This window comes from Rattus norvegicus, chromosome 16 (assembly GCF_036323735.1).
Source record: "Rattus norvegicus strain BN/NHsdMcwi chromosome 16, GRCr8, whole genome shotgun sequence".
Taxonomy (NCBI): domain Eukaryota; kingdom Metazoa; phylum Chordata; class Mammalia; order Rodentia; family Muridae; genus Rattus; species Rattus norvegicus.
Window position 1 is genome coordinate 19,968,347 of NC_086034.1, and position 27,526 is coordinate 19,995,872.

Here is a 27,526-nt window from a genome sequence, read left to right on the forward strand (position 1 = left end):
TCTTCTGCTCTGCAGTCTCAGGAGTGCCCACCTATCTAGGCAGTGAGCTCTCTCTCCCACGGGGTTTGGGAGCAGTGAGCTAGAGGCAGGGAGCGGGAGATTGTTGTACCACATTTTCTGTATCCATTCTTCTGTTGATGGGCATCTGGGTTCTGTCCAGCTTCTGGCTATTATAAATGAGGCTGCTAAGAACATAGTGGAACATGTGTCTTTGTTATATGTTGGAGCATCTTTTGGGTATATGCCCAAGAGAGGGATGGCTGGGTCCTCAGGTAGTGCAGTGTCCAATTTTCTGAGCAATCTGTAGCCTGATTTCCAGAATGACTGTAGCAGTCTGCGATCCCAGCAACAATGGAGGAGTGTTCCTCTTTCTCCACATCGTTGCCAGCATCTGCTGTCCCCGGAGTTTTCGATTTTAGTCATTCTGACTGGTGTGAGGTGGAATTTCAGGGTTGTTTTCCCTTATGACTAAATATGTTGAACATTTCTTTAGGTTCCTCTCAGCCATACGGCATTCCTCAGTTGTGAATTCTTTGTTTAGCTCTGAACCCCATTTTTAATAGGGTTATTTGTCTCCCTGCTGTTTAACTTCGTGAGTTCTTTGAATATTTTGGATATGAGCCCTCTATCAGTTTTAGAATTGGTAAAGATCTTTTCCCAATCTGTTGGTTGCCGTTTTGTCCTAACCACAGTGTCTTTTGCCTTACAGAAGCTTTGCAGTTTTATGAGATCCCATTTGTCGATTCTTGATCTTAGAGCATAAACCATTGGTGTTTTGTTCCGGAAGACCAACCTTAGTCCGTCATGATCTGATAGGACACGTGAAATTATTTATATCTTCCTGTATCTGTTGAGGCCTGTTTTGTGACCAATTATATGGTCAGTTTTAGAGAAGGTACCATGAGGTGCTGAGAAGTATGCATATCCTTTCATTTTATGTTGGAATGTTCTTTAAATACCTGTTAAATCCATTTGGTTCATAACTTCTGTTAGCTTCAATATGTCTCTGTTTATTTTTTGTTTCTATGATTTGATGAGAGTGGGCTGTTGAAATCTCCTACAATTATTGTGTGATGTGCAATGTGTGATATGAGCTTTAGTAAGGTTTCTTTTATGAATGTATTTGCCCTTGCATATGGAGCATAGATATTTAAGATTGAGAGTTCATCTTGGTGGATTTTTTCCTTTGATGTGTATGAAGTGTCCTTCCTCATTTTTTTTGATGACTTTGTTTGAAAGTCAATCTTATTCTATATTACCGTGGCTACTTCTGCTTGTTTCTTCAGATCATTTGCTTGGAAATTTGTGTTCCAACCTTTTACTCTGAGGTAGTTACTGTCTTTATCTCTGAGGTGTTTTTCCTGTATGCAGCAAAATGCTGAGTCTCCTGTATGGATCCAGTCTGTTAGTCTATGTATTTTCATTGGTGAATTGGGTCCATTGATGTTGAGAGATATTAAGGAATAGTAATTGTAGGTTCCTATTATTTTCGTTGTTAGAGGTGAAATTATGTTTGTGTGACTCTCTTCTTTTGGTTTTGTTGCAAGGAGATTACGTTCTTGCTTTCTGTATGGTGTAGTTTCCCTCCTTGTGTTGTAGTTTCCCACCTATTATCCTTTGTAGTGCTGGATACATTAATTGAAAGTTTTGAGATATATATATATATATATAATACTATATTATATATAGTATATATATAAATTATAATATATATATATATATATATATATAATTTTTTTGTTGCCTGGCCTGGCATTTGTGTTCTCTTAGGGTCCATATGACATCTTTCCAGGATCTTCTGGCTTTCATAGTCTCTGGTGAGAAATCTGTCATAATTCTCCTAGATCTGCCATTTTATGTCACTTGACCTTTTCCCCTTACTTCTTTTAATATTCTTTGTTTTGTGCAGTTGATGTTTTAACTATTATGGGATGGGAGGAATTTATCTTCTGGTTCAATCTATTTGGAGTTCTGTAGCCTTCTTGTATGTTTATGGGTGTCTCTTTCTTTAGGTTAGGGAAGTTTTCTTTTATAATTTTGTTGAATACATTTACTGGCCCTTTAAGTTGGAAGTCTTCACTTTCTTCTAAGCCTATTATCCTTAGGTTTGATTTTCTCATTGTGTCCTGGATTTCCTGGATGTTTTGGGCTAGGAGCTTTTTGTGTTTTCCATTATCTTTGACAGTTGTGTCAATGTTTTGTATGGTATCTTCTGCTCCTGAGATTTTCTCTTCTATCTCTTCCATTATGTTGGTGATCCTTGTATCTACAGCTTCTTGTCTCTTCCATAGGTTTTTTATATCCAGGGTTGTCTCCCTTTGTGCTTTCTTTATTGTTTCTATTTACATTTTCAATTCGTTCACCTGTTTGGTTGGTTTTTTTTTTTTTTGGAATTTTTTCAGGGATTTTTGTGTTTCCTCTCTAAGGGACAAATTGATCCATTCTTATTGCCGTGTACAAAGCTCAAGCTCTCTCTTCCATATCTTGTATTCTCTTTGTGATGCTTGTATCTACGGCTCCTTGTCTCTTCTTTCGTTTTTCTATATCCAGGGTTGTTTCCATGTGTTCTTTCTTGATTGCTTCTATTTCCATTTTTAATTCCTTCAATTGTTTGATTGTGTTTTCCTGGAATTCTTTCATGGATTTTTGTGATTCCTCTCTGTAGGCTTCTACTTGTTTATTTATGTTTTCCTGTGTTTCTCTAAGGGAGTTCTTCATGTCTTTCTTGAAGTCCTCCAGCATCATGATCAAATATGATTTTGAAACTAGATCTTGCTTTTCTGGTGTGTTTGGATATTCCGTGTTTGCTTTGGTGGGAGAATTGGGCTCCAATGGTGCCATGTAGTCTTGGTTTCTGTTGCTTGGGTTCCTGAGCTTGCCTCTCGCCATCAGATTATCTCTAGTGTTACTTTGTTCTGCTATTTCTGACAGTGGCTGAACTGTCGTATAAGCCTGTGTTTCAGGAGTGCTGTAGACCTGTTTTCCTGCTTTCTTTCAGCCAGTTATGGGGACAGAGTGTTCTGCTTTCGGGCGTGTAGTTTTTCCTACCTACAGGTCTTCAGCTGTTCCTGTGTGCCTGTGTCTTGTGTTTTCCAGGCAGGTCGCTTGCAGCAGAAAAGTTGGTCCCTCCTGCGGTCCCGAGGCTCAAGTTTGCTCGTGGGGTGTTGCTTATGAGCTTTCCGCAGCGGCAGCTACCGGGAAGATCTGTGCCGCCCTTTCTGGGTCCTTCTGTGCACCAGGGTTCCAGATGGCGTTTGGTGTTTTCCTCTGGAGTCAGAGATGTGGGCCGAGTGTAGACTCTTCTGGTTTCCCAGGCGTGTCTGCCTCTCTGAAGGTTTAGCTCTCCCTCCCACGGGATTTGGGTACAGAGAACTGTTTTTCTGGTCGGTTCCTTCAGGTTCCGGTGGTGTCTCAGACCCAGGGGACACGCTGCTGCTTTGCCCTTATCCAAGGGAACCCAGAGGCCGTATACAGTTTCCTCTTGGGCCAGGGATGTGGGCAGGGGTGGGCAGTATTGGTGGTCTCTTCTGCTCTGCAGTCTCAGGAGTGCCCACCTATCTAGGCAGTGAGCTCTCTCTCCCACGGGGTTTGGGAGCAGTGAGCTAGAGGCAGGGAGCGGGAGATTGTTGTACCACATTTTCTGTATCCATTCTTCTGTTGATGGGCATCTGGGTTCTGTCCAGCTTCTGGCTATTATAAATGAGGCTGCTAAGAACATAGTGGAACATGTGTCTTTGTTATATGTTGGAGCATCTTTTGGGTATATGCCCAAGAGAGGGATGGCTGGGTCCTCAGGTAGTGCAGTGTCCAATTTTCTGAGCAATCTGTAGCCTGATTTCCAGAATGACTGTAGCAGTCTGCGATCCCAGCAACAATGGAGGAGTGTTCCTCTTTCTCCACATCGTTGCCAGCATCTGCTGTCCCCGGAGTTTTCGATTTTAGTCATTCTGACTGGTGTGAGGTGGAATTTCAGGGTTGTTTTCCCTTATGACTAAATATGTTGAACATTTCTTTAGGTTCCTCTCAGCCATACGGCATTCCTCAGTTGTGAATTCTTTGTTTAGCTCTGAACCCCATTTTTAATAGGGTTATTTGTCTCCCTGCTGTTTAACTTCGTGAGTTCTTTGAATATTTTGGATATGAGCCCTCTATCAGTTTTAGAATTGGTAAAGATCTTTTCCCAATCTGTTGGTTGCCGTTTTGTCCTAACCACAGTGTCTTTTGCCTTACAGAAGCTTTGCAGTTTTATGAGATCCCATTTGTCGATTCTTGATCTTAGAGCATAAACCATTGGTGTTTTGTTCCGGAAGACCAACCTTAGTCCGTCATGATCTGATAGGACACGTGAAATTATTTATATCTTCCTGTATCTGTTGAGGCCTGTTTTGTGACCAATTATATGGTCAGTTTTAGAGAAGGTACCATGAGGTGCTGAGAAGTATGCATATCCTTTCATTTTATGTTGGAATGTTCTTTAAATACCTGTTAAATCCATTTGGTTCATAACTTCTGTTAGCTTCAATATGTCTCTGTTTATTTTTTGTTTCTATGATTTGATGAGAGTGGGCTGTTGAAATCTCCTACAATTATTGTGTGATGTGCAATGTGTGATATGAGCTTTAGTAAGGTTTCTTTTATGAATGTATTTGCCCTTGCATATGGAGCATAGATATTTAAGATTGAGAGTTCATCTTGGTGGATTTTTTCCTTTGATGTGTATGAAGTGTCCTTCCTCATTTTTTTTGATGACTTTGTTTGAAAGTCAATCTTATTCTATATTACCGTGGCTACTTCTGCTTGTTTCTTCAGATCATTTGCTTGGAAATTTGTGTTCCAACCTTTTACTCTGAGGTAGTTACTGTCTTTATCTCTGAGGTGTTTTTCCTGTATGCAGCAAAATGCTGAGTCTCCTGTATGGATCCAGTCTGTTAGTCTATGTATTTTCATTGGTGAATTGGGTCCATTGATGTTGAGAGATATTAAGGAATAGTAATTGTAGGTTCCTATTATTTTCGTTGTTAGAGGTGAAATTATGTTTGTGTGACTCTCTTCTTTTGGTTTTGTTGCAAGGAGATTACGTTCTTGCTTTCTGTATGGTGTAGTTTCCCTCCTTGTGTTGTAGTTTCCCACCTATTATCCTTTGTAGTGCTGGATACATTAATTGAAAGTTTTGAGATATATATATATATATATATAATACTATATTATATATAGTATATATATAAATTATAATATATATATATATATATATATAATTTTTTTGTTGCCTGGCCTGGCATTTGTGTTCTCTTAGGGTCCATATGACATCTTTCCAGGATCTTCTGGCTTTCATAGTCTCTGGTGAGAAATCTGTCATAATTCTCCTAGATCTGCCATTTTATGTCACTTGACCTTTTCCCCTTACTTCTTTTAATATTCTTTGTTTTGTGCAGTTGATGTTTTAACTATTATGGGATGGGAGGAATTTATCTTCTGGTTCAATCTATTTGGAGTTCTGTAGCCTTCTTGTATGTTTATGGGTGTCTCTTTCTTTAGGTTAGGGAAGTTTTCTTTTATAATTTTGTTGAATACATTTACTGGCCCTTTAAGTTGGAAGTCTTCACTTTCTTCTAAGCCTATTATCCTTAGGTTTGATTTTCTCATTGTGTCCTGGATTTCCTGGATGTTTTGGGCTAGGAGCTTTTTGTGTTTTCCATTATCTTTGACAGTTGTGTCAATGTTTTGTATGGTATCTTCTGCTCCTGAGATTTTCTCTTCTATCTCTTCCATTATGTTGGTGATCCTTGTATCTACAGCTTCTTGTCTCTTCCATAGGTTTTTTATATCCAGGGTTGTCTCCCTTTGTGCTTTCTTTATTGTTTCTATTTACATTTTCAATTCGTTCACCTGTTTGGTTGGTTTTTTTTTTTTTTGGAATTTTTTCAGGGATTTTTGTGTTTCCTCTCTAAGGGACAAATTGATCCATTCTTATTGCCGTGTACAAAGCTCAAGCTCTCTCTTCCATATCTTGTATTCTCTTTGTGATGCTTGTATCTACGGCTCCTTGTCTCTTCTTTCGTTTTTCTATATCCAGGGTTGTTTCCATGTGTTCTTTCTTGATTGCTTCTATTTCCATTTTTAATTCCTTCAATTGTTTGATTGTGTTTTCCTGGAATTCTTTCATGGATTTTTGTGATTCCTCTCTGTAGGCTTCTACTTGTTTATTTATGTTTTCCTGTGTTTCTCTAAGGGAGTTCTTCATGTCTTTCTTGAAGTCCTCCAGCATCATGATCAAATATGATTTTGAAACTAGATCTTGCTTTTCTGGTGTGTTTGGATATTCCGTGTTTGCTTTGGTGGGAGAATTGGGCTCCAATGGTGCCATGTAGTCTTGGTTTCTGTTGCTTGGGTTCCTGAGCTTGCCTCTCGCCATCAGATTATCTCTAGTGTTACTTTGTTCTGCTATTTCTGACAGTGGCTGAACTGTCGTATAAGCCTGTGTTTCAGGAGTGCTGTAGACCTGTTTTCCTGCTTTCTTTCAGCCAGTTATGGGGACAGAGTGTTCTGCTTTCGGGCGTGTAGTTTTTCCTATCTACAGGTCTTCAGCTGTTCCTGTGTGCCTGTGTCTTGTGTTTTCCAGGCAGGTCGCTTGCAGCAGAAAAGTTGGTCCCTCCTGCGGTCCCGAGGCTCAAGTTTGCTCGTGGGGTGTTGCTTATGAGCTTTCCGCAGCGGCAGCTACCGGGAAGATCTGTGCCGCCCTTTCTGGGTCCTTCTGTGCACCAGGGTTCCAGATGGCGTTTGGTGTTTTCCTCTGGAGTCAGAGATGTGGGCCGAGTGTAGACTCTTCTGGTTTCCCAGGCGTGTCTGCCTCTCTGAAGGTTTAGCTCTCCCTCCCACGGGATTTGGGTACAGAGAACTGTTTTTCTGGTCGGTTCCTTCAGGTTCCGGTGGTGTCTCAGACCCAGGGGACACGCTGCTGCTTTGCCCTTATCCAAGGGAACCCAGAGGCCGTATACAGTTTCCTCTTGGGCCAGGGATGTGGGCAGGGGTGGGCAGTATTGGTGGTCTCTTCTGCTCTGCAGTCTCAGGAGTGCCCACCTATCTAGGCAGTGAGCTCTCTCTCCCACGGGGTTTGGGAGCAGTGAGCTAGAGGCAGGGAGCGGGAGATTGTTGTACCACATTTTCTGTATCCATTCTTCTGTTGATGGGCATCTGGGTTCTGTCCAGCTTCTGGCTATTATAAATGAGGCTGCTAAGAACATAGTGGAACATGTGTCTTTGTTATATGTTGGAGCATCTTTTGGGTATATGCCCAAGAGAGGGATGGCTGGGTCCTCAGGTAGTGCAGTGTCCAATTTTCTGAGCAATCTGTAGCCTGATTTCCAGAATGACTGTAGCAGTCTGCGATCCCAGCAACAATGGAGGAGTGTTCCTCTTTCTCCACATCGTTGCCAGCATCTGCTGTCCCCGGAGTTTTCGATTTTAGTCATTCTGACTGGTGTGAGGTGGAATTTCAGGGTTGTTTTCCCTTATGACTAAATATGTTGAACATTTCTTTAGGTTCCTCTCAGCCATACGGCATTCCTCAGTTGTGAATTCTTTGTTTAGCTCTGAACCCCATTTTTAATAGGGTTATTTGTCTCCCTGCTGTTTAACTTCGTGAGTTCTTTGAATATTTTGGATATGAGCCCTCTATCAGTTTTAGAATTGGTAAAGATCTTTTCCCAATCTGTTGGTTGCCGTTTTGTCCTAACCACAGTGTCTTTTGCCTTACAGAAGCTTTGCAGTTTTATGAGATCCCATTTGTCGATTCTTGATCTTAGAGCATAAACCATTGGTGTTTTGTTCCGGAAGACCAACCTTAGTCCGTCATGATCTGATAGGACACGTGAAATTATTTATATCTTCCTGTATCTGTTGAGGCCTGTTTTGTGACCAATTATATGGTCAGTTTTAGAGAAGGTACCATGAGGTGCTGAGAAGTATGCATATCCTTTCATTTTATGTTGGAATGTTCTTTAAATACCTGTTAAATCCATTTGGTTCATAACTTCTGTTAGCTTCAATATGTCTCTGTTTATTTTTTGTTTCTATGATTTGATGAGAGTGGGCTGTTGAAATCTCCTACAATTATTGTGTGATGTGCAATGTGTGATATGAGCTTTAGTAAGGTTTCTTTTATGAATGTATTTGCCCTTGCATATGGAGCATAGATATTTAAGATTGAGAGTTCATCTTGGTGGATTTTTTCCTTTGATGTGTATGAAGTGTCCTTCCTCATTTTTTTTGATGACTTTGTTTGAAAGTCAATCTTATTCTATATTACCGTGGCTACTTCTGCTTGTTTCTTCAGATCATTTGCTTGGAAATTTGTGTTCCAACCTTTTACTCTGAGGTAGTTACTGTCTTTATCTCTGAGGTGTTTTTCCTGTATGCAGCAAAATGCTGAGTCTCCTGTATGGATCCAGTCTGTTAGTCTATGTATTTTCATTGGTGAATTGGGTCCATTGATGTTGAGAGATATTAAGGAATAGTAATTGTAGGTTCCTATTATTTTCGTTGTTAGAGGTGAAATTATGTTTGTGTGACTCTCTTCTTTTGGTTTTGTTGCAAGGAGATTACGTTCTTGCTTTCTGTATGGTGTAGTTTCCCTCCTTGTGTTGTAGTTTCCCACCTATTATCCTTTGTAGTGCTGGATACATTAATTGAAAGTTTTGAGATATATATATATATATAATACTATATTATATATAGTATATATATAAATTATAATATATATATATATATATATATATAATTTTTTTGTTGCCTGGCCTGGCATTTGTGTTCTCTTAGGGTCCATATGACATCTTTCCAGGATCTTCTGGCTTTCATAGTCTCTGGTGAGAAATCTGTCATAATTCTCCTAGATCTGCCATTTTATGTCACTTGACCTTTTCCCCTTACTTCTTTTAATATTCTTTGTTTTGTGCAGTTGATGTTTTAACTATTATGGGATGGGAGGAATTTATCTTCTGGTTCAATCTATTTGGAGTTCTGTAGCCTTCTTGTATGTTTATGGGTGTCTCTTTCTTTAGGTTAGGGAAGTTTTCTTTTATAATTTTGTTGAATACATTTACTGGCCCTTTAAGTTGGAAGTCTTCACTTTCTTCTAAGCCTATTATCCTTAGGTTTGATTTTCTCATTGTGTCCTGGATTTCCTGGATGTTTTGGGCTAGGAGCTTTTTGTGTTTTCCATTATCTTTGACAGTTGTGTCAATGTTTTGTATGGTATCTTCTGCTCCTGAGATTTTCTCTTCTATCTCTTCCATTATGTTGGTGATCCTTGTATCTACAGCTTCTTGTCTCTTCCATAGGTTTTTTATATCCAGGGTTGTCTCCCTTTGTGCTTTCTTTATTGTTTCTATTTACATTTTCAATTCGTTCACCTGTTTGGTTGGTTTTTTTTTTTTTTTGGAATTTTTTCAGGGATTTTTGTGTTTCCTCTCTAAGGGACAAATTGATCCATTCTTATTGCCGTGTACAAAGCTCAAGTCCAAATGGATCAAGTACCTCCTCATAAAACCCGAATACTTAAACCAATAGAAGAAAAAGCAGGGGAAAGCTTCGAACACATGGAGTTTGGGGAAAATGCCTGATGAGAGCACCAATGGCTATGCTCAAGAATTGTCATATGGGATCTCATAATATTGCAGAGCTTCTATAAGGCAACAGATACTGTCTTTAGGATAAAACAGCAACCAAGAGATTGGGAAAAGGTCTTCACCCCTCCGACATCTGATAGAGGGCTAATATCCAATATGTACTAAGAAATCAAGAACTTAGACTCCAGAGAGCCAAATAACCTTATTAAAGAAATGGGTACAGAGCTAAACAGGGAAATCTCAGCCGAGGAATATTGAATAGCTGAGAACTACCTATAGAAATGTTCAACAACCTTAGTCATCAGGGGAACACAAATCAAAACAATGCTGAGATTCCTCCCCACAACCTGTAGAGTGGCTAAGAACAAAAACTCAGGTAATGACAGATGCTGGCAAGGATGTGGAGAAAGAGGAACACTCTTCCATTGTTACTTGGATAACAAGCTGGTAGAACTGCTTTGGAAGTCAGTTGGAGTTTCCTCAGAAAATTGGACATAGTACCACCTGAGGACCCAGGTATAATAATTCCTGGTCATAGAGACAATAGATGCTCCAACATATGTCGAACAAATATGCTCCAATAAGTTCATAGCAACCTTATTTATAATAGCCAGGAGCTGGAAAGAATCCAGACATCCATCAACAAAGGAATGGATACAGAAAATGTGGTACATTTATACCATGTAGTACTACTCAGCTATTAAAAAACTTCATGAAATTCATAGGCAAATGGATGGAACCAGAAAATATCATCCTGCGTGAGGTAACCCAATCAGAAAACAACACACATGGTATGCACTCACTGATAAATGAATATTAAACCCAAGGCTCAGATTACCCAAAATACAATCCACAGATCACATGAAGCTGAAGAAGGACGACAAACATGTGTATGCATCAGTACATTTTAGAAGGGGAAACAAAAATATTTATAGCAGGAAATATGGAGACAAAAGTTTGGAGCAGACCTTGAAGCAAAGTTTATATAAATAGATAAATGAATAAATAAGTAAATAAGTAAATAAATAAAACAAAATCAAAGAGAGAAAAAAGAAAGAAAACATCCACAGATTATGGGGAATTGACAGCATTTTAACAAATTATATTGATCCATAGAGATAGCTGCATGGAGAAGACAGAAACTTAGTCCATTTCAACACCAAGCACAGAAGTCAATGCCACATACATCACATACATACGGATCTGCATAATACTTCACACAACAAATGTGGCAGAGGAGAAAGTAGGAAATATGTTTGACTTTACTGTACAGAATGGTACTTCCTGAACATTAGTCCTATAGCACAGAGAATAAAAGCAACCATTCATAAATCATACCTCCTGAAATTTAAAACATGGCATAAATCAATGATCATCATCATTTGACTGAATATGATGCCTCTGCCATTCATAAAAATCTTAGTAGATTCTTATAAAAATAAGTATATTTACAATACAAACCAAGATAAACCTTATCTATTAAGCTTCACACCTACCAAGTAGCATTCATGATACGTAAAGTAGTCTGCATGATTTCAGAACAGAAATGCAAACATGGTTATTCCAAAGCTACAAATACTGCAAAGTAAACCAGTTACTGGCTCTTAAGATGTTCTGGTACAGTAGTGGAACACATATTATGGAAATAATTCTATTTCCTGATTCTATTTCAGACACACTCTATGTGATGGAAGCCAGGCCTGAAACTGCTAAAGCAGCCAAAACCCTAAGAGTAGATATGTCCTGAGCCAAGAGGAAAACTCAGTACTCTTATCCATATCAATGAAATGACTGTCATAGCTATAGATCTGTGTTTGGAACCCTCATTAGAAAAGCATCATCTTCTTGTAGGCTATAGACACTAACACAGAGACCCCAACCTGGAAAGTGTACAGAGACGGTGGTAACTCCATTTTAAATGGTATGACTCCTTTACATCTCTCCCTCAAGACTTCATTATCTCTATAGCAAATAAACGTAGAGATTCTAAGAGATTGGGGTGATAGATTACTGTAGTGAGTGACTTACCGACATAATACCAAGTCCCTAGTAAAAGAGAAGAAAAAACAACATGGAATCTGAGAAGTAATACTAAGAAGTCAATAGGATTCAAACAAGGAATTGCTGAGTGGATGAAGGTAGAGGTCAGTACTTTCCCTTTCGTGCATTCAGAGGACCTGTGGGAGCATCACCTAAAGACAGCACAATGGCACCAGCCACCCTGTGTTTCCCTTCAGCATTTAGGTATTTTAGTAATATCTGCAATTTAATGAGTATAAATATCCTCCACTTGGGAAGACAGATGTGATGTTTGGATTCCACTGAGCATGGATGTTTGTTAAAATTTATTCTCAGTCTAATAGGTCAGGTCTGCACCTGAAGGGTGCACTGTGCACTCACTGATTTTGGTGAACAGGATTTTATGTGTGAAAAGAACAAATACTTCTCACGCACTTACCAGATGATGCAATCCAGGAGATTGGAACCTTGATCAAGGAGAATCCATGTCTCTGTGACTGCAGTGTCCTGGAGGTGACTCATTTGTCCTCCTTTGCCATCGGGCAGGCAGCAGGCCAATACCATGACAGTAGATGTATCCATGTCCAAAGTGATCCTTAGTGAAGCTCAGTTTTTTTCAGAGATAAAGTGACGTCACGAACAGCAGATGACGTTTGCAGACATGACAATTTATGGAGTCTGGTCTGCATACGCTGTAAAGTGGTAAAAGAAAGCCAGCACAGCACTGTTAGTAAAACAGTCCAAGGAGAGCAGTGGGCCTCTGATTTGTGAGGGTTTATCATGACATTGCTAAGTAGGACTCCCTCTTGTCAAGGACTCTGCTGCTAGTCCTAGTGACTCATCCTATGAGTGTTGACCTAAACTGTTTGCCTTTTAATTAAGAGTTTCCCATTAAAATGTTCTAAGTGAAAGCCACGAGTTTCTATACTCTTTATTACATCAGTAGATTTTTTAGTGTATTTTTCAAGTGAAAACCAGTCTTCAACTGGTACTCTTTAAAACTACTCCTATCACCAAGGTGTGTGTAATAAGTTGGCAGAAAAAAGATAGTTGAATGATGGCTTCTCTGAATTTTTTTGGTAAAACATTTCTGCTGCTCCCTCATAAGTGTCCATTAACTGGGGCTTTAGGAGCTCCTTCCAGTACCTGATGGAATTAGGATGCCCCATTCTGTGTGGGGTGTTTTCAGCAAAGGCCCCTGTATTGGATTCATGACTCCTAGCATTTTGTTCCATCCAGAAGACCCAGTTTTACAGGAATGCTCCCCAAAATTTCCTCGTCCTTCCTTTCTGACTGTTCAACAGCAGTACTGGAGCCTTGGAGGCTAGGATGCTGGTTGATTTTAACCAACTCTACAAAATATAGATATAATCTGGGAAAAGTGAATCACAGTAGAGGTATCTTCTCCATCACATTGTCCTGAGGGGAAGTCTGAAGCTCATTTTATTGTGATTGAGTTATAATTGCCCTGCTAAGTGTAAAAGACAAAAGAGAGGGGTTGGGGATTTAGCTCAGTGGTAGAGCGCTTGCCTAGGAAGCGCAAGGCCCTGGGTTCGATCCCCAGCTCCGAAAAAAAAGAACCAAAAAAAAAAAAAGACAAAAGAGAGAACCCCAAATGGTCCAGCATGATGAATGGGTAAACAGAGTTTATCATATTGATACAATGGACTAGTCTCTAGAGATGGACAGAGGCATTGACAGTATCTTATGATAAAAGAAGCTATTATTTAATGACCAAGAAAGGGGATATTTCTATATTAGATGACTTCATTTCTGTTAAATACATAAAATGACCTGGTTGGTGAGGGCATATAACTTTAATCCCAGCACTCAGGAGGCAGAGTCATGTAGATTTTCAAGAGTTTGGGGCCAGCCTGGTCTACAGAGGTACATTTAGGACAGCCAGCTCTACACACACTCAAACGCGCACACACACAAACACACCCACACACACCTACCTACCCACCCACCCACCCACACACACACACACACACACATGGAGAGAGAGAGAGAGAGAGAGAGAGAGAGAGAGAGAGAGAGAGAGAGAGGGAGAGAGAGAGAAAGAGAAACTTTCTTGAAAACCAATCAATCACCCAAAGAATCAATTAAACAAACAAAAACCTCAAAAAACACAACACTAAAAACCAATCAATGTATCAAACAATATCAGAAGCAACAGCAACAACAACAACAACAACAACACCCAGCAGAATGTGACACTTAGCCAAAAGTTAGTTTGGATTACAGCCTGTTTACTTGTTGACCAAAGGGATTCATGAAACCCGGGCACATCATGGGCTATGCAAAGGCAGTGGTACTCTACACATCCTGATCTTAAGTTCCTACACTTCTGTCATTGAAGAGGGATAGGCTGAGCTGGTGCCTAACAAGTTTATAGGGTGTAGGGTCTGGAGGAATAAAGAGGAACTTCTAATGGCCACAGGGTTTCTTCTCAAAGATAAAAATGTTTTTAAAACCAATAGGGTAATGGGTGCATAATTTTAATGACATACTAAGAATGCACTCCTAGATTATATACTTGGAAAGAATGAACTTAGTGCATAAGTGTATTACATACCTGTAAACCAATTATTATCGAAAGATTACGCTTCTTTCACATGTATGAATGTTTTGCCTACGTGTCTGTGTGTGTACTATATGTATGTCTGGGCCTGTGAAGATATGAGGGTTCTAGATCGCCTATAATTAGATTTGAAGATGCCTTTGAGCTTCTTTGTAGGTGTTACTGTAGGTTTCAGGGTTTGAAGCTGACTGATATTGAGGATTACCTTTGCCCTCCAGTAGCAGACAGGGTACCTTCCAGTATTATGAACTCTGGTTAGTAGTGTGAAGAGTCTAGTTAGACCCCGGCTCAACCTATCCCCCACTGTGTGATGACAGAAATGTTATCTTCAGAAGTCAGTCCTGAACATCAGATTGTATAGAGCAACCAATAGTCTTGGCACTGGCTTGTGATGGTCAAGGTTTTCTATAGGACCCTTTGGGTAATGACTCAACAGGTTGCTACCCATTCCTGTTGCTGGATTTGTAACTTGGTGGCACAACATGTCTAGGTGGAGCCTCGTGTCATGTTAGTTTTTGGCTCCATATGTATTCCATACATATAGGAAGCTGATAGAGTAGATTTCCATTTAATTTTTTCAAAGGGACTTTAGTGTTTGTTGTCCCTCCCCTTATTTCCTACTTTACCTAGGTTTGCATGCCAGGGCAGTGGGTGCCTGGTTAAGAAAAAGAAATTGACCCTCTTCCTTATCAAGTATGAATCTGTATGCCCATTCCAACATGCAGCCAGCAGGTGACCTGGATACACTGGAGAGAGTGATCAACTCCAGTCAACATCATGTTGATGAATATGAAAGGAGGGTAATGGGGCTTGAAAAATGCGAGGGAGGTAGAAGTGTGTACCCTTTGCCTCTACCCATTTCTCCCGGTTCCCTCTCATTAACCCCTCCTATTCTAGCTTTTATCTCTTCCCAACACTATACACTCCTTCCTCTTCCTGGGCAGATATTCTTCTGCCCCCTAGTTCCCTAGTAGATAGTCAGGAATCCTGTGTGGTTATCCAGATTGTAGTTCTCATATCAGATACTTAAAACCTAACATCCTTAACAGCAGACACATGAAATATTTGTTGTTTTGGGTCTGGGGTTTGCTAAATCAGGATGATTATTTAGGTCCATCAGTCCAGTCTTAGGGTTACAGATTACAATGGCTGCCCTAACTGCCCTCAGTATTCCCTTTGAAGGCCATTCAAGTAGATCTACTTCAGTGTCAACATTGACAGAGCTTTGAACAAGCACTGAGGGGGCTGGGCTCCTAACAGTGGAGTCTGAGGGGGGCACACATGGAGCATAATCATAGGGTCCTGCCCTTAAGCCAGCTCCATTGTGTGCTCAGAGCACATCACTGTGGTGGTGCCGGCACAGCTGAGCTACTAGTTTATAGCTCAGTATTTGCTGAACTAGCAGGACGTGCCAACATTTTGTTGGCAAGTATTGATTGTTAATACAGAGAATTATTGTAGAATTTGGGAGGTGGCGATCAGTTAACGGGGAGGGAAGAGGGAAAGAAGGTCCTGGGTGGCCCTAGCTCAATAATGGATGAAGACTCGATGACATTCAACTTCCCCCGAAGGAGACGCTGGTACACACGTCTGTGGCATTCCTGTCGTCGTTTAGGTTGCCTGTGTCATCAGAGATCAAGGCAATTTCACCGCTATCAGATCGGGTATGACCCGGTGGGTCCATTACAACGAGCGGCAAGTGTTGGAGATCTGGTGACAACAGAGAGTATGATCTACTCCAGGGAACATCATGTGGATGAATATGATAGACGGGGCAGGTAATTGATGAGAGCAGTAAAAGCAGGTTGGTGGGAACTGTTAGGGACACTCAGGGCTAAGGAGGAAGACAAATCAACTTCCAGGGCTACAATCTGAGGGTAGAGAGTGGTCATACATAGGCTCATTTTCACTGGGGACCCCTGGGTTTTATACCTGCTAAATGCTCTTAGTCGTATGAGACCTCCACACTGTGGAACAGCAGCTCCTAGGCCTTAATGAAACTACATAATTTTATTCTTATGTTAACCCTTACATTTTGTAAACATACAAAAAGACACACACACTCACACACATAAATACCGTTGTTTTGCCTCTGTGTATTTTCTGTGTACCATTGTGATAGAACCTGGTGCAGGATCCCCTGGAACTGCAGCTATAGACAGTTGTGAGCTGCCCTGTGTGTCTTAGCAATCAAACTGAGTTCTCTACTAAACAAAACTAGAGCTGTTATTGCCAAGACCCCTATCTAGATTTTCTTTCTTCTTTGTTGTTGTTGTTTTCTGTTTTTTCATTTTTATTAGATAGTTCATACATTTACATTTCAATGTTATATCCTGTCCTGCCTCTTCCATCCCACTTCCCACTCCCCCTGATTCTATGACGACTTTCTTAATACATAATATGATGCAATATAATAATGTATAATATAATATAATGTATATGATACAATATAATAATATAGTATAAAATAATAATGGATCAAAGACATTTAGAACTGGAACTGTGACCATGCTCCCATGTAATCACCTTCTGTACTGTTGTTTTTACATCGATACACATGTGAAGGACAGAGATTGTCCTCATCTCACTTCCTGTGCCCCACACGTGTGGAGCTTAGGGTGTGGTGGTCAGAGACAATGTCGACTGCTAGTTATGTTGTACCACCATGGGGTTCTAAGGCCTGAGCTCAGGCAAGCAGGCCTCCCTGTGGGTTCCAGCCCATCGTCCCTCTGTTCTGGAGACTCCACTCAAGCAAGTCCATGGTGTGCTTTATTTACTGTCTTGGAGCACACTGATCCTCACACTTGTAGGCAAGTGAGCTTTGCGGATCCCCTTATCCCAAGATCAGCAGTCAGGTTTTCAGGACAAATGCTTTACCAATTGAGTTTTAACAACTACCCCAGCCCCTCATTCCTTTTTCTCTGTGTGTGTGTGGGTTCTTACCATGAACCCCCTTGCTCATCGTCCCTCCTCCTCTTATATGAGGGTTCACCCCACCCGTTTGCCCACTCCTTCTGGATTCCCTGCCTTAGCATTCCGTTCTACTGGGGCTAGAGCCTTGGCAGGACCACGGGCTTCTCCTCTTATTGGTGCCCAACAAGGCCATCCTCTGCTACATATGCAGTTGAAGCCATGGGTCTTTCCATGTGAACTCTTTAGATGAAGGGACATCTGGGTTCTCTCCAGCTCCTGGCTATTATGAATAAGGCTGCTGTAAATGTAATGGAATATGTTTCCTTGTTTTATGTTGGAGCCCTTTTTGGGTATATACACAGGCGTGTGTAAAGCTGGGTCCTCCAAACAGATTTCCAGAGTTGTTGTCCCAGCTTGCTCTCCCACCTACAAAGGAGGAGTGTTCCTCCTCCTCCAAATCCTCGCCTACCTCTGTTGTCACCTGAGCTTTTGATCTTTGCCATTCTGACTGGTGTGGGGTTGAATCACAGGGTGGTATTGATTTGTATTTTCTCTGATGACTAAAGATGTTGAACAGTTCTTTAGGTTCTTTTTGGCCATTTGATATTCCTCAATTGAGAATTCTTTGTTTAGCTCTGCTCCCCATTTTGTAATAGATTCTCTGGAGTCTAATTTTTTGAATTCTTTGTGTATATTGGATGTAAGCCTTCTATCAGATGTAGGATTCATAAAAATCTTTTCCAATCTGTTAGTAGCCATTTTCTTCTAATGACAGTGTCCTTTGTCTTACAGAAGTTTTGCAATTTTATGAGGTCCCATTTCTTTATTCTTGATCCTGGAGAATAAGCTATTGTTGTTCTGTTCAGGAAATTTTCCCAAGTGCTCATGTTTTCCAGGTTCTTCCCCACGTTTTCTTCCTATAGGTTGAGTATATCTTGTTTTATGTGGAGATCCTTGATTCACTTGGCCTTATGTGTGTGCAGGGCGATAAGAATGGTTCGATTTGCAGTCTACATGCTGAGTGCCAGTTGATCCAGCACCAGTTGTTGAAAAAGCTATCTCTTTTTCCACTAGATGGTTTTAGCTCCTTTCTCAAAAATCAAGTGACCATAGGTGTGTAGGTTCATTTCTGGGTCTCTTATTCTATTCCATTGATCTACTTGCCTATCTCTGTACCAATACCATAACACTTTTATCATTATTGCTCTGTAATACAGCTTAAGGTTAGGGAGGGTAATTCCCCCAGAATTTCTTTTATTTTTGAGTATAGTTTTAACTATCCTGTTATTTTTTTGTCAATGCAAATGAATTTGCAAATGTTCTTTCTACCTCTATGAGGAATTGAGTTGGAATTTTGATGGGGATTGCATTGAATCAGTAGATTGCTTTTGGACAGATGGCCAATTTTATAATATTAATCCTGCCAATCTGCGAGAATGCGAGATCTTTCCATCTTATGAGATCTTCTAATTGTTTCTTCAGAGACTTGAAGTTTTTGCCATACAGAATTTTCACTTGCTTGGTTAGAGTCACACTGGGTTATTTTATTTCATTTGTGATTATTCTGAAGGTGTCGTTTCCCTAATTCCTTTCTTAGCCTGTTCATCCTTTGAGTAGAGGAAGGCTACTGATTTGTTTGCGTTAATTTTATATCCACCACTTTGCTGAATTTGTGTAGGGGGCATCCTTGTCTGCTCCCTGATTTTAGTGGTATTCCTTCACGTCTCTCTCAGTTTAGTTTATGAAACACCAGCATATTTCCCTAGTCCACATGCTTCTTGGTCATTTTGTAATTCTAAGGCATTAATTAGTCTTTAAGCTGGAGTTTCATATAAAGAATACAAGAATGAATTACAGTTTTAAAATATTCTGCTTATTGAATATTTTCTTTGAAAACACTGACTTGTCCAACGGTAATTTTTCATTCTGTCAGTCCATTTACTCCCCACATGTAACTTAGATATCTCCTGTGTAGAATACACATTCTAATATCTCTCAAGGTCTTCCTATTTGTAATTCCTTGTTTCTCTGCCCAGTCAAGCTTCCTTACATTCTATAAATTTAAATATAACATGAAATGAACCTTGCTCTTTGGAACCATCCTTTCATTTTGCTGAAATTCTTTTGAATCTCAAGCAAGGCAGCTAGGCCACCATAGGTTATTACCTTGTAGGAATATTTACCCAATTTTGGTGTGAGTACATGGGCACATTGATCAATATATGGCAAAGCATGAGGTCCTGGTTTCTATACTGGTACTGAGTACAGAAATAGTACACATGGGCATAAAAGAATGAAATGAGGAAATAAAAATGAATCAAAGTATGGATGACTGACGACTTACATTTTTGTTCATTGTTAAAAATGTACATAGATACAAGCAGCCTGTATAATTGCAATTTACCTGTGGGTTGTGACATATTTTGTTTAATGTAGGGCACAAAGCATTGCATGATTACCTTTTATTTTGTAGAGTAACAGTGTTAAAATATTGCTAATTATTGTTCTACAACAGTAAATAGGATGAGTGACCTTGTACTCTTAGAGAGGCTAAAATGTGAATGAAAAAGGAAGGTAACCACACGGATGAGATCGGAGGATTATCAAGCTCAGGACATGGTCAATAAAGAGAGTTCTTTTCTATAAGAAATGTAAATTTTTTTCTGTGAAAATTTTTATGTGTACTGCTGATAAAATCCCGTTTTTCTCTCACAGAAAAGTTCTGTTTGTTATCACTAGGAAGAGAAATCATTATCATGATCAGCAAATGCTGAGCTCTCAGGAGCTGGAAATGCTTGTAGTGTTGTAGCAGATTTCTTGCCAATCCAAATTCAAACATCACAGCAGCCCCTTGTAAGATAGCTACTATGTTTATTGTTCATCCCTTGGATGGGGACATGGAATCGTGGCGTTTCTAAAAATCCCAAGTAGTAACCAGTAAGTTCCAGATATTAGAGTAGGGTTTAAATTGAAGCTGAGATCAATTGGGGAACTTTTCTAGGTTTCAGACTATGTAGTACTTACAGGTGATGATAGTCTTATTTGGAATTCATAGATGTCCTTAAATGTGCTTCCAATTTGCAGGACATCCCTACATTATGCATGTGTCCACAACCATCCAGATGTAGTAACACTGTTACTGGAATATAACTCCAACATTAACATCCAGGATGATGAAGGCTGCACACCGTTGATTAAGGTAGCTATTGGCCATCTATCTGTTTTGGTATAAAATGGATTAGAGGTGTCCTTGTTTGGTTTTTGCTGCTGTGAGAAAGCACTGAACAAAACCAACTGAGGAGAGGGAAAAGTTATTTGGCTTACATGTATACATCCCAGTTGATCCTTGTGGGAAACCTGGTCAGGAGCTCAAATCAGGAACTCGAGGGAAGAACTAAACTAGAGACCAGGGGAGAATGCAGCTTTCCATGGCTTTTACCAAGGTTTGCTCATCATTTCTTCTACAACTGAGAACTTTCTTCTCAGGCATGCCCCTACCACAAGACCTTGGGCTTACCTACTTCCTTTTTTGGTTAGATACATTTCTTTCGTTACATTTCAAATGTTATTCCCTTTCCTGGTTTCCTGTCCATAAGCCCCATCTCCTCTCTCTCCCCGATACGGGTTTTTTCCCATCCATTCCTCTTACTGCCCCCATATTCACCTGCACTGGGGGTCAAACCTTGGCAGGACCAAGGGCTTAGCCTTCCACTGGTGCCACAACAAGGCTATTCTCTGCTCCCTATGCAGTTGGAGCCCTGTGTCAGTTCATGTATAGTTCTTTCCTGCTTCTATCTAAACAAAAAAATTCCACACAGTTGCCCAGAACCCAGTCTGATAGAGACAATCCCTCAAGTGAGGATCTTTCCAGGTGTATTAAGCCTGGGCCACATTGGCAAAAAGAACAAAATCTAACCAAACAAGCAATCTCTGCACTGTGACAGCCAACCAGCACAGACCTGAGTGCTTAGAGCATCTAGGTGGGTTGGTAGAACCCCTTAACTCTACCACTTGGAAAAAGATGTGGTGGGGAGATCATTAAATGAGTCAAGCCTGGAGTACTTAAGAAGACCTTGTGTCAAAATAGAAGGATAATATGAATAACTAAAACTCTGTCTGATTTAAGGGTAACTATTCAGTATCATGGTAGAAATGTCTCTCTTGGCTTCCTTGAATTGACGATGTATTTCTTTGTACAATTTCCACAGGCCGTGCAGTGCCAAAACACAGACTGTGTTTATATATTGCTCAGGCACAATGCTAATCCAAATCTGACAGATTTCCATGGGAATACAGCCTTTCATCATGCCGCTTCCAGGGGAAACATAAAAATTGTAAAATTGCTCCTGAAGTACAACGTTGATTTTGAAGCCAAAACAAAGGTAAAGGTCATTCAACTTCATTCCCAATGCACTTCTACCTGTCACACTCAGACCTGTTTTCTACATGCAGAACCTCAAGCATTCTCTCTGAATGTGTTCAGAGGAGTGCTTTTTTTCTTTAAATAGAATACACACACACACACACACACACACACACACATATATATATATGTTATATATATATGCATATATATAACATATATACATATTTGTAATTAGTGCAAAAGAACACAGAACAGCATGGTTTTCCTCAGCATTGACCTTGTTTAAAATTCAAGAATAAAGGCTTTAGGAACACACACACACACACACACACACACACACACACACACACACACACACACACACACATCACATCTACACTGACAATAAATATAAATACATTTCAAGTTAAATGATTGTAGAATAAATAGAAATGGCTTGCAGCTAAGGAGGTACTAATGTGGGTTTGGCTCAGGGATGAGGGCAGACTGGAAAAGGAAAGAGGTGACAGGCAAATTAGGAAATTTGATCATTGGAGACAATATGCAAAAACATTTTTATTATTTTCAAAAGTTTTGGTATTCATAGAAGATGCTGTTGACCTTGGGAGATAATTCTTAGTTTAGAAAAGAAATATATTTGAAGTGCAGATTGAGAAACTCTGCTCCAGATACCTCTTGAGCACACTCCTTCAACAGGAGCATACCAAACTTCGTTTTGGGGTTGTGTCCATAGAGGTCCTACTCTTTGGAGCTAAGAAGAGTGGATCCATTGAGTGTTTGGGGAAAATTCTGGAAGGGATTGGTGTTCATATGCAGTATTGTGTAGGCAAAAGATGTGTCAAAGGGAAGAAGAGAGCTGTGTGTGGGAAAGCACAGCAGGTGTTGTAGGGAAAATGATGCCTTGTGACTCAGTACAGTGTGTGTTTATGTTCACAAAATCTGTGATGAACTTTATAAAGTGTTTTATTAAATGTAATATTGTTTTCTTTACAGTATGGCTTGACACCACTGCAACTTGCAACATATGAAAATCACACTGAAATGATAAAATTTTTAGAATCAAAGAGTGCAGATGCACAGGCCGTGCAAGTGTCAAGCAGGTACAGTTTCTTCTCTTCTACAATCTTAGTGTTGTTCTTGATGGTGACAATTACTTAAGTATGAATATTAAAATGATATTAAATGATTTGAAAAACTCAGAGACAAATATTTAGAAAGCTTATGACACAGGAAATATGGAGACTGTTCCAACACAACAAAAGAACAGCAGTACCAGGATTACTACATAGTTCAGTAGTTCAGTTCGTGAGTCATGAACCAAGACAAAGAATAAGCTAGATCAGCTGTTGGTCCACTTCAGTATTTTTTATTTTGACACAGTTTGCCACTGAATTAAAGGTCATGTGTGTCATTGGCAAATGTTCTACCATGAATAAACACCCCCAGTCCCTGAGTCTGAAATTTTATAATTTCTGACTCTAAAAATGACAGCATAAGCCATATGTTTAGAATTATACATACATAATCACAGGTAATAAATAGTGTTTCCTAATGATCTGTTTGAGTTTTGAAATGTCCAATGCAGCAGAAAACTACCTTTTGCTAGGAGGCTTTCTGTCAACTTTCATCCTGTAATGAACCAGCAATGTTCTTGATACTGCAGTCCAAGACATTTTTGTGTCATATTTCAGATGGAGCTTTCAATGTGGATACATAAATAGTTCATTTCCTTCCACATATTCTGGTATTGTAGAATTATAAATCTTGTCCTAGACTTTGTTAATGTTTAGCTCTACAAAATGATCTTACAAAGCTATATTCCTTTCCATATGAAATAAAATTGTTTATGCTGAAATTCCCTGTTTAGTACACATGTTTACCGATTGTTTATGTTGAGCCATTATTTCCAGACAACAGATCTGTGCTTTAAGGTGAGCCTTTCTAGAGAGAGCTCACTCTCATTTCAAAACTTTAATGCTCTTTGAAATATTTAATTTTATTTTTTCTTATTCACTTTACATCAAACTCACTGACCCTGTCTCAGTCTCCTTATTCTACAGTCCTTTCCGGTTCCCTTTTCCCTTCACCTCTGAGCAGTCATGGATCCCCTATGTATCCCCACACCCTGGCACTTCAAGTCTCTGCAAGGGTAGACACTTCCTCTCTCTCCAAGGTCAGACAAGGCAGCTCAGCTAGAAGGAGGTATCCCATGTATAAGGAACAGCTTTTTGATAGGCCCCATCCCAGTTGACTGGGACCTATATGAAAATCCAGCTGCTCTTCTGCTACATATGAGTGGGAAGGTGTGAGTCCAGCCCGTGTATTTTCTGTGGTTGGTGGTTCAGTCTCTGAGAGCCCCAGGCGTCCAGGTTATTTCACTCTGTTGTTTGTCCTCTGGAGTTCTTATCTCCTTGCAGACCTGGAATCTTTCCTCCTAGTGTTCCCTAAGAGTCTACTGCCATACATCCCTGAGCAAGGCAAATCTTGTCATTAGAGTTTTTAAGTGGGAGGAAGGGAGGGAGGGAGGAAGGGAGGGAGGAAGGGAGGGAAAGAGGGAAAGATTGTGTGTATGCTTTCTCGAGCCTTTTAGTTTGTGCTCTATTTAAAACTTAACCATGCCTCATGTTTTCTCTTGTGAAATTCGGGAGGATACCAGTCAATAATCATAATCATTTGCTGAAAAATGAATTAAAGATTATTTGCCTAGACCTGTAGTTCTATGAATTACATCCCAGACTGTGGGAGGTAGGAGACACATAGACCTTTGTGAGTTAAGTCCAACATGGTCTATGGGGTGGGTTTCAGACCAGCATGGCTACATAGTGAGATCCGGTTTCAAAAAAGAATGTTTGTAAACATCTAAACTAAGACACAGGGGACTCAAATATAAAGGGCTTCAAATGCTCGCTAAATGTTTTTCTTATGAATAGTACGATAACCATAACTTTAAAATCTATGCCACAGTGCAAGAAGACCAGCACATAAAAAAAAAGTGAAGCATGTCAGATTTAACAAAGGTAAGATTTTTATATCATATATAAATTTACTATATTGTAGCTGGTCTTATTCACCCTAGATAAAATAGTGCAGACATTTTAGCTCCTCTCCTACTGTGACCACACAAGGCAGCCCAGCTAGCAGAAAGGAATCCAAATGTGAACAGAATGTGAACCTGCCCTCAGTTCAGTAAACCAGGAGTCCACATGAAGAGCACGTGAAGCTGCACGTCTGCTACCTCTGAATATGGGGTCTATGTACAGCCCTGACGTGCTCTTTGATCGGTGGTTCAGTCCCTGTGAGCCCTCATGGGCCCCCGTTGGTTAATCTGTAGGTTTTCTTGTGTTCCTGACCCTTCAATGGCACTGTCCTCCTTTGAATTCAATATCCTTCCCCCAACTCTTTCACAAGACGCCCCAACCTCCACCTGATATTTATTTGGCTGTGGGTGTGCACATCTGTTTCTATCCAGGGCTTGATGAAGACTCTCAGAAGAATTATCCAAGGCTTCTGTCTGCAAGCATAGCAAAATATCATTAATGGAGTCAAAGATTGGCTCTCTCCCACAGGGTGGGTCTCAAGTTGGGCCAGTTATTGGTTTGGTATCTCCTTAATGTCCGTTCCATTTTAACCTGCCTATCTTGCTGGTAGGATAAATTTTGGGTTGATGTTTTTCTGAGTGCTTTGGTGTTCTCCTCCTTCTCCTGGAAGTCTCCCCTGTGTACAGAAGATGACCACTGAAAGCTGCATATCACCTGCTGCTAGTAGGCTCCGCGAGTCTCAGCTCCATAGATAGACTGCTAAGAGCCCCCATGGTTCTTGGTCTTTGTTTCACCACAGAGATGCCTCTCCACTGGTATCTTCTGTCCCAGCTCCCACACCACACCTGCTCTGCACCTTAGTTCCCCTCCCCATCTCCCACAAATTTCCCTCCCTCAATTGAATCCTGATATCTATTTCATTTTCTCTCCTGAGTGAGATTCACGCATCTTCCCTTGGGCCCTCATTACTTAGCTTCTTTAGGTCTGTGCACTGTGGCCTGGTTATTCTGTAATTTATGGCTGCTAAGGTCCTCACCTTTAAGTGAGTACATACCATGCCTGTCCTTCTCGGTTTCAGTTACCTCATCCATTATGATGTTTGCCAATCCCATCCATTCTTAATTTTTAGAAAAAAAACCTGTCAAGTTCCTTTTCAAAGGGGGTTGTAAATGTGTCCTCCCACCAACAATGGAGGAGTGTTTCCTTTGCTAAATATCCTTGCCAGCATGTGCTGTCACTTGTGTTTTCTATTTTAGCCATTCTGACTGGGGTAGGATGGAATCTAAGAGTTCTTTTTATTTGCATTCAGTGATGACTGAAGACTGAACATTTACTAGTTCTCTGCCTCCTGAGATTCCTCTGTTGAGAATTCTCCATCTACCACTTTACCTCATTTTCCAATTGGTTTATTGGTGTCTAACTCCTTGGGTTTTTATATATAATTTGACCATTATTTCTCTTTCAAGTGCAGGACTGGTGAAGATCTTTTCCCAATGCGTAGGCTTCTGTTTTGTCCTTTAATGGTTTCCTTTGCTTTACAGAAGGTTTTCAGTTTCATGAGTCCCCATTCATCAGTTGTTGGTCTTAGAGGCTGGGACATTGGTGTTCTGTTTAGGAAATTGTCTACTGTACTAATGTTCCAAGGATATTAATGTTTCTGCTTCAATGCTGAGGTCTTTTATCCATGTGAACTTGAGTTTTGTGCAGGGTGATAAATACTCATCTATTTGCATTCTTCTTCATGCAGACATCCAGTTACACCTGCATCATTTGTTGAAGATACTTTCATTTTTTCCCCCATTGTATGGTTTTGCCTTCTTTGTCCTAATCATGTGTTGGTAGATATGTGTGTCTTTGATTTGATTCCACCGATCAACTTTTTGTTTCTGTACTAATTCTATACAACTTTTGATATGATTGCTTTGTGATATGTCTTGAGATCAGGGATGGTGATACCTCCAAGAATTATTTTATTATTCAAGATCTATAACTATATCGATATCTAACTCTATCTATCTATCTATCTATCTATCTATCTATCTATCTATCTATCTATCTATGTCTTAGCGATCTTGGGTTTTTTTTTTTGAAAGAATTGCTCTTTCAAGGTCTGTAAATAACTGTCTTGCAATTTTGATGGGAAGTGCAGTGAATGTGATGATGCTTTTTGTAAGATGGCCATTTTCACCTTGTTAATCCTATCCATCTGTAGCATAGGAGACCTTTCCATCTTCAGATGTCCTGTTAATTCCTTTTTCAGAGACATAAAGTTTTTGACAGACAGGACTTTAAGTAGCTTGATTAGAGTTGTATTGGGCTATTTAATATTCCCTGTGGTTACTGTGAAGGGTTTTGCTTGGCTAAATTTTTTTCTTATCCCTTTTAACTATTGTATGAGGGAGGGCTGCTGGTTTTTGGAGTTAATCTTGTATCCAGACACTTTTCTGTAAGGGTTTATCACCTTTGGTGTAGGTGTACTTTGGTAGATTTTGCGAGGTCTCCTTTGTATGTGGGCAGCTTTGCTTACTCTCTGGTTTTAAGTTTCTCTGCATTTAAGTTGTTATTGTCTATTGGCTGGTTTAGGTATGCAAATTTGATCACTGAGGTCTCTAAGACTTTTAACATGAAGGGGTGTTTGTTTTTATATGGCTTTATCAGCATCTAATGTGATGATCAAGTAAAATTTTTCCATAACCCCACCCCTACCAGCTGCAGCTATCCATTCATTTTCATGGCTGTCAAGCCATCTCCTCTGTATCTCCCCAGACCCGATCCTGAAACACTCAATTGTCCCAAATTTATCCACTCCCACCTACTTCCTTCCTTCCTCTGCCTCCTCTGACTATTTTACAGTATGTTCTAAGTTAGATTCAAAATCCTCTCTTGATCCTTTCTTCTTCATCTTCTTTTGGTCCTGAGTATAGTAGTGAAATCCTGTACTTTATTGCTAATATCCACTTATAAGTGAGTATACACCATCCAT

The 27,526-nt window shown here is 40.0% G+C and overlaps 1 protein-coding gene across 5 annotated transcripts in view; it reads left to right on the forward strand.

Moving 5' to 3' along the window:
* The window catches only part of Poteml2 (POTE ankyrin domain family member M like 2), a 58,741-nt gene that overhangs the window by 12,329 nt on the left and 18,886 nt on the right, over positions 1 to 27,526 (forward strand). For 3 of the 5 annotated variants that reach the window (XM_063275936.1, XM_063275935.1, XM_063275937.1), the window contains exons 2-5: positions 20,224 to 20,338; positions 21,348 to 21,521; positions 22,499 to 22,605; positions 24,470 to 24,522. In XM_063275936.1, coding sequence (XP_063132006.1) covers positions 20,224 to 20,338; positions 21,348 to 21,521; positions 22,499 to 22,605; positions 24,470 to 24,522 — 449 coding nt within the window. Of the gene's footprint in view, positions 1 to 15,179; positions 16,005 to 20,223; positions 20,339 to 21,347; positions 21,522 to 22,498; positions 22,606 to 24,469; positions 24,523 to 27,526 lie in introns of those variants that run through there. The other 2 variants (XM_063275933.1, XM_063275934.1) reach the window with 1 other exon arrangement.